Raw genomic sequence first — 7,982 nt, 5'->3', positions numbered from 1 at the left:
ACTGGCTGAGGGGACAGGCGGAGTCTGGCCTTCTTCTGTCTGGCTGAAGAATACAAGGCTCTTCCTGACCCTTCCGAGGCACCAGTTCTGTGACATCAGTAGGATAGAGACAGTACTGCTGACCCGACCCACCCAAGGACTCCCTGCATGGCCTCCTTTCTGTGGTTGTTTTGGAGAAGGTAGAACAGCCTTTGGAAAATATCAGTATAGTAAGAACACCGTCAGTATGTGGACATGGAGTTATATTTCCACAACTGTCAGCCCAGCATAATGAGCTGATTACTAGTGTTTATGTCAAGTTTACACTGACTGTGACAAGCTGGTGAGAATGAAACAGGGTAGTGAATTATGGGACAGAGCAGATGCATTACAGTCCCCCGGCCTGGGTTTGAACTTGGCCTCATCTGAACTTTTATCACCTGTCTGATCCTCTCGTCCCTCCCTTTAAAATGTGGGCTGTGACCCCAACCTCACAGGGTTTTGGAGATCCACGAGTGAGTTAACATGAAAAGTCCTTGAAGTCCCACATGGAGTAAAAACACTCAATGAATATTGCTCTTGTCATTGCTGTTATTTAGTTCAATATTTTAGGTCAGTGTGTTGTGTAACGTGCTCAATGAGCGAAGCTCCTGTTGTCGCTAACGGTGAATTGTGCAGCAGTTTCCTTGAAGACACTAGTTCCCACAGACCCACTGTGTCATCACACACTGGAGTGACAACTAGACCTTGGATACTGGGTTCCATCCAGTCTTGCGGCAGTGAAGTGATTCCCTTCCACTCCAGTTGTCTTTGCATTGCTTTGTCATTATGCTAAAGTAAATTTTCAAGTAATTTTTTATTTTTTAGATTAGACCAAAGTACAAGCGTTTTATTAATGACCCAGATTGATATCTGCTTTTTAAAATTTCAGAATTTTATTTAAAAAATAATATGAGTCCTTCTTATAAGCAGTTAATCCCCTTTACCATAATAAAATTACATAGGCATTGATTTACCTCCTGTCACTGAAGGGGGGTGACAACTCAGTGAGCACGTTAGTGCTTCAGAATCATCAAGAATTCTCAGACCCGTGAACATACTCAGGACACATGACAATTGTGAATCTGGGTTTCTGTCAGTAATGGGCTCTGCGGTGGGAGGTTGTTGCAGCAGCAAGGTGGACTCTGAGAGCCTGGGTTCACATCCTGAGCCCTGCCTGATGGACTGGGTGACTTTGGGGAAGCTCCTTGACCTCTCTCTACTACCCTTTCCTCATGTGTGAAGTGGGAATGGTACTTTGTAGGTAGGGTTGTTGGAGGGAATGAGTGAGTTAAAATGAAAACTGCTTGAAGTCCCACATGGTGTAAAAACACTCAATGAATATTGCTCTTGTCATTGCTGTTATTTTGTTACATGTTGACATGGCGTGAAGGATCAGCACATCACTGGGATTTAGTTATGTGTGACCAGAAATTAATTTTAGGATTGTTGTGGAATTTATATACTCATTTCTAAAATTTCAGGAATAAAGATCTTTTGGTCAAAACTGTGTGCTTCCTATTGATAGTAGTCCCTTGGGTGTTGGGCTGGTGGGTTAAGCAGCACCCACGGGCCAAGAAGCTCATTCTGGAAGCCCCAGGAGACAAGGACCTGACACTTGTCCGCCACCACAAAGTAGAGTTAATCTTGTCCTTCTCCCCATACACCTGAGCCCTCGCTACAGGAGAGAAGCAGGGCATGGAGAGGACGTCTCTGAGATTTCTCTTTTAGATCTGTAGAGTCTGAAGATTTTTCTGAAAACATTCTTCACATGCTCTCATTGGGTTAAACAGTCCCCTCCCCCGCCCCAGGCAGTAGGTGAGGACTCAGGACATAAACCTCATTATTGTAGACAAAATTCAGACCCTTATTTTCCCTGCACATTTCTGAGTTGGCAGAGTTAGTACATTTCATTGACTTTGCTATAATTAAATTGTCATTGTGACTTGGTGGAAATGGCCAGGTGATCAGAGCAACATTCTTCCAGGTTAACCCTGGGAAATATGTTTTCAGAAGTTCATGGGTGACCTTTCTCAGCATGTTCTGTCTGGCCTTGATGTCTGTTTATTGCCAGATAGGGTACTTTCCAGCCAGAGAGGGATGATGTGTGAATTATTCGTGGTTGCTCAAGGCTGTGCCCCTACTGCCCAGCTGGTAGAGCTCCTGGAGAAAGGAATGGCTTCTGGTTTGCTGCTGCAACAAGAGCTCTGGTCCCAGCTTCTCTTGAAATTGGTTTATCCATTCACAGCACAGATATTCATCTAACACTTTGCACCAAGCACTATACTAGATCACTTCCTCTTTTCAAAATCGTCCTATTAGTGGGCAAGAAACACGCAGACGCAAGTGTTTCATTTCTGCACCATTGAAACAGATGCTTCCCCCAAGAGGAAGGGAACATATATCTTGTCACAGAGGATCCTGGCTCAGGTGACGTTTGTGTCCAGCTCCCTGTTGTGGCAGCCATGCAAATGTGTTGCTCAATTCCCCTGCAGTGGGGCACATGATTGATGGATGATGCCAGCTGCTGAGATCCACCACTTTGAGGCCACAGGTCCTGCTGGCTGCTCTCAGCCTGTGATGGGGCCCTGTGGGCTACGAAGGCAGGTCTATTCCCCCGAGACATGAGACCCTTCCAACAGGCAGTGTTGGCCCAAGGACTCTCCATGAGCTTGGCGGAATATTCTGAGGGACTCTGCTGTAGCCTGGGACTCTCCCTACCGAATTCTTCCTTCCTCCTTCCTTTTTTACAGGTGTTGTACCTACTTTACTGCCCGAATACTCTGCCCACCTCCTCTTCCTCCCTACCACCTACAGTCTTTTGAAAACCTAATACCGTTTCAGCCTGTGCTTCTTGTCACTAAAAGATGTTTTCTTTAGATGCATAAGAATTCTAGAAATTGTCCCAGATTCTTCCTTCTCCTTCAGATTCAATATTTATCTTCCACGTCTATTTGGCTACTAGATCCATTTGGTTGTACTTTGTAAACACTTCTCTCAAGTGTCCTGCAGTCTCGATTTCTACCCTTCAATTCATCAGAGGGACTGCAACAGGATTCTGACTAATTTCCTATTTCCAATTCCATCCCTTTCCAGCAAAACCTTTCTAAGTTACTTGGATTATGTTCTTCATACAGTGAAAAGACATCATAATACTCCTCTCTTAAAGTCTTGCAATGCTCTTTATTGCTTTGGATAAAGCCTAGACTTCTTGGCTTGGAACATAAAGCCATTCCTCACCTGGCCCTTCTTTTCCTATCTAGATTCATCTTCCCATTTTTTACTTTTTGAAAAGAGCCTTGAAGTACTTCATCAAGCTAAGCCAAGTCATTCTTTTGCTTTGACTCTTAGCCGTTAAGGTTTCCCTGCAGGGAAGGGTAGGAGCTCCCCTAAAACAAAAACTTGCTTTACAAAAGGAGTCACTGCTTCTAGGAGTGATTTCACAGACATAGCCTCTGGGGTTGAGCCAAGGGACAAACACGTAAGAAGAGCCACCACTTTCAGGGAGGTCAGAGGCAGGGATCTTCATGCGATATTTACATTCCGCTGAAGGTCCAATGCTCATGCAGAGGAAGACAGGATTTTGACACCTTTCCTATGTTGACTCTTTCAGAAATGACTTCTGACCGAACCAGCTTACCCAACTGATCATGCTAATGACGCGGTCACATCAGAATTGTAGTCTCCCCGGCTACTGAGAACCCAAAACGTGGTGTGTCACACTCTGAAAGCAGTCGGTTACTGCCCATGGTGGGTCCCCTCCACTTGGGGAACATTTAATTTAATATTTTACTTTATATTATTCATTTTAGCTAAATGTGGTATTTGTAATATTTCAACTTCACTATTTTAGAGCAGTAGTCTATTTTACACATAATTAAGTGGAAATATGTGCTCTGTGACATGTATACTCTTCCCTTTAATCAGTGCCTTGCTGCTCCCTCTGTGTAATGCCCCTGTCAGTGCCCCTTAGTTTTGTACCAAGAGCTCTTTGTCCAAAGACCAGCTGGGCTCCAGCCCAAGGGAATTCTCCAAGGCTTGCCTTCTAGTCATCTGGGTGGAAGGGCCTCATGAATTTATTGTCCCTCCTGGACCGAGTAATCTTCACATCTTACCTCCTTCTTTTCACCTTTTCCTATTTGCTTTGGTAACAGGACTTTGGATGCTTTATGATGCTGGTTTGGTGACCTGGACTGGTTCGTGCAGGGTTGCGCCGTGGTTTCACCTGACTGCTACAGTAGACAAGAGATGCCAGACTCTTGCATTCACTCGGGGTTTTCAATAACATCATTTGCTCAAAATAGTGTATCCTTTCTTCCCTGAGCCATTACAGAGAAATCAGGCAATGAGATGCCTGTGTATTTGGCCCACAAAACTGTAACTAAAGTGTTACTGTGCATCTGGTACCAGAGCACTTTGACTGGCAGTTAAGTGCCTAAGATGGAATAGCCATGCGCGAGTGAAGCATAAACCCAGACCTACAAAGGAAACGTGAAATGGTTGGTAGTTCTTTTCCAAGAGAAAGCAGGTTGCAGCAGATGAGTATGACCCTAACCCCTATATGTGACTGGGGAGGGAATGCAGAGTGAGAATCATCCCGAGAGGATAGAATTAATTGAAAAAGGCTTTCTCAAGGAGGCGTCAGGTCTTTGGACTTGATCTGTTAGATAACTGTCAATCATTGTAGGTGCTAAGGGATGAAAGAGGACTATTGGCATGGCCAGAATGACCATGTGACATGAGCAGATCAGAGGGTAGAGAAAAGGTGGGTTCGGGCAACTTGTGGGTGTGTGGATGGGGGTGGATGCGATGGGATGAGGCATTTTCTGGGGTTGCTGTGAAGAAAAGCTGCCTTCACTGTGGTACAGTGACCGAAACAGTGCTGGTCGGGAACTCTGTCACTTGGGTTTGATGTCCTTGGAGCTTGCCGATACTGCCCCTTCAGCTGTCCTTCTCTTGGAGGAGTGGGCTCCCAGGTTTACCCAGGCTGTTTGAATTAGGCATTTCTGAGGAAAACAGGACGCCAGTGAAGAGAGAGTAATGTGATCCTCGGAAGATTTGCATCTCAGTAAAAGCAGCTGGCTCTTAGCCCACTAATGGCTCATTTGCCACACTGGGGAAAAGGAAAGAAGGAAATGTTCCTTCTGGCTGGATACCGGTGCCTCCTTGTGCATTTCAGTATTTCTCCTGTTCCCAACATCAGCACCACATCCGCTCAACCCGCAAGGAGAGATGGTGCCGGAAATACTCTTTGTTGTTATTGTCTCAGCAACTTTGAATTTTGTAGGACTCATTATGAATCTGTTTATTGCAGTTGTCAGTTGCCAGACTTGGGTCAAAAGGCATCAAATCTCTTCTTCTGAGAAGATCCTGTTCAGCTTGGGCACCGCCAGATGTCTTACGCTGTCACTGTCTCTCCTGTCTATCCTGTACCTCTTCATCTCTCCACGTGTCGGAAGGTCAGCCAGCCTGTTTGCTGTCATGCTGTGTTGGGTGTTTCTGGACTCCAGCAGTCTCTGGTTTGTGACCATGCTCAACGTCCTCTACTGTGTGAAGATTACTAACTTGCAGCACTCAGTTTTTCTCCTGCTGAGACAAAATATCTCCTCAAAGACCCCGAGGCTGCTGGTGGCCTGCGTGCTGGTTTCCGCCTTCACCACGCTTCTGTATGCTGTGCTCAGACAGACGCTGCGGTTTCCTGAATACGTGACCAGGAGGAATGGCACAGATTTCAGCGTCAATGAGCGCATCTTGTCTTTGGCGATCTCTTTGTTCTTGAGCTCATTTCTCCAGTTCCTCATTAATGTGACTTCTGCTTCCTTGCTAATAAACTCCTTGAGGAGACACATACAGACGATGCAGAGAAGCGCCAGTGGCTTTTGGAATCCCCAGACTGAAGCTCACGTGGGCGCTATGAAGCTGATGGCCTATTCCCTCCTCCTGTACATCCCCTACTCCGTGGCTGCCCTGTCCCTCCACCTCCCGTCTTCTGTAGGGATGAATCTGGGAACCAGGTCCGTGTGTGTGTTGCTCTCCGCTGTTTACCACCCAGGACATTCTGTTCTCATTACTGTCACACATCCTAAACTGAAAACAAAAGCAAAGAAGATTCTGTGTTTCAACAAATGGTGGAATATCAGTAGGGAATAGTGGCTGCAGTCACTTCATAGTTGGGAGCAAGATTGTTCTTTGTTAGCGGCTTCACCATCAGTCTGAGGGCGTCCTTTTTGTAATTGCTGATATGGTCTTAGGCTGTGTAGAAGTCAGAGCAGCAATTACATCTGCCTGTAGTTCAGTTGATTTTTCAAAATTTTTGCTAATATTTTTAAATTAGGCACTTTCTATTAGGAGTTTGTTTGGGGTATCTTTTATCAGCTACTGAAGTATAATGGGAAGTTCCCCCAAATGAACCAATACATTGTAGTTCATGTGTGTAGTGTTAAGCCCTGACCGTTGTTTATCTTTTTTTTTGTACTTCAAGTTCTTGACTTAAGCTCTTTTCTTCTTTTTTTAAAATTGAGGTGTCATTGCTTATTAACATTATATAAGTTCCTGGTGTACCATATGGTAATCCACTGTCCGATACACTGTAACGTGCTCAGCACCAAATGACTAGTTCTCATCTGTGAGCAAATACTTGACCTGCTTTACCCATTTCAACCTCCCACACCCCCTGCCCTCCGGTAACCTCCAGTCTGTTGTCTGTACCCATGAGTTTGTTGTGTTGTGTTTGTTTGTTTGTTTCTTTTTTGTTTTATATTCTGTGTACCAGTGAAATAAGACAGTTTTCATACTTTTCCACCTGACATATTTCACTTAGCATAATATCCTCAAGGTCCATCCATATTGTTGCCAATGGCAATATTTCATCCTTTTGATGGCTGAGTAGTATTCCATTGTATGTATGTACCACATCTTCATTCTACATTCACCTGTCGATGGATACTTCATTGTTTCCATATCTTGGAAAACAGTATGGAGATACTTTAAAAAAGTAGAACTACCAAATGATCCCCCAATCCCTTTTGTGTGTATTTATCTGAAGAATGTGAAAACAAAAATTTGAAAACATATGTGCATCACTATATTCATTGTAGCATTATTCAAAGTAGCCAAGATGTGGAGACAGCCTGCCTTCAGCTTGGACTGCAAGGTGTCCACTTCAGCGAATAGCTACGTCGCTAGTCACACAACTAGATGGAGAGCCAGGCCACCTCCCTCACGGAGGCTCCTTACTTTTAGAGGTCTTGGTTCATTTTAGTACTGATCATTGGGGCCACATTTTTTTCTTTTTCTGCACTTTAAATTCCCACTCCTGTGTTTTAAATTCACCCATAAGGAGTGAACGCTCAGAAACCCTATGCCCCCACCGCTCAACCTCAGTGAAAGCAGAACCCTAGGTCCATTCTCTCTCTCTCTCTCTCTCTCTCTCTCTCTCTCTCTCTCTCTCTCTCATTCTCTGCCTGTGACCTTGCTGTGTGACCCCAAGTGTCCTATGTTACTTCCAGGTTCTCTGAGTAATAAACCTTTATCAGTGCAAAGTTTCTTGCTGGTTTTTCCTAAAGGATGTGTCTTGCAGTCACAATAAGAACTCAACTGCCTGTCCAGCCACAGTATTGGTTATCGATAGGCTGAGACCAGCACACAATGTTTTAGTTAAATTTTTGAGGTTTAGCTGAGGTGTCTTGGGTAAGGACTCAGCACTGGGGGTCATTGGATTGGCGGAAAACATCACTAGAGAGTCCAAAGCAGAAAGGGCAAAAGGGAACTTTCAGAGAGAAATTGGAGCAAAGAAAAAAGTGAAAAAAAATAGGTGTACATTGTGGCTGATACACATAAAAATTGTCTTCAGCTTTCTGGTGATAGTAACTGAGCTATGCATGTATGAATACTTATACATACACACACATACATATATACACACATATACACACACACACTTGCACACACACACACACACATAC

At 44.5% G+C, this 7,982-nt stretch overlaps 1 protein-coding gene across 1 annotated transcript; it reads left to right on the top strand.

Moving 5' to 3' along the window:
* Positions 1–5,250: 5,250 nt before the first annotated feature.
* Positions 5,251–6,168, top strand: TAS2R4 (taste 2 receptor member 4). The gene has a single exon (XM_045855576.1). The coding sequence runs from the start codon at positions 5,251–5,253 to the stop codon at positions 6,166–6,168; it is 918 nt and encodes a 305-aa protein (XP_045711532.1).
* The last annotated feature ends 1,814 nt before the right edge of the window (positions 6,169–7,982 follow it).

Source organism: Phyllostomus hastatus, unplaced genomic scaffold (assembly GCF_019186645.2).
Source record: "Phyllostomus hastatus isolate PE091 unplaced genomic scaffold, TTU_PhHast_1.1 phas_scaffold_114, whole genome shotgun sequence".
NCBI classification, from domain to species: Eukaryota; Metazoa; Chordata; class Mammalia; order Chiroptera; family Phyllostomidae; genus Phyllostomus; species Phyllostomus hastatus.
This window is presented reverse-complemented; position numbering and strand designations above follow the sequence as displayed.

What these genes read in the sequence shown, in the direction of transcription:
- TAS2R4 (XM_045855576.1), top strand. Translation starts at nt 5,251, where the DNA reads ATGGTGCCGGAAATACTCTTTGTTGTTATTGTCTCAGCAACTTTGAAT.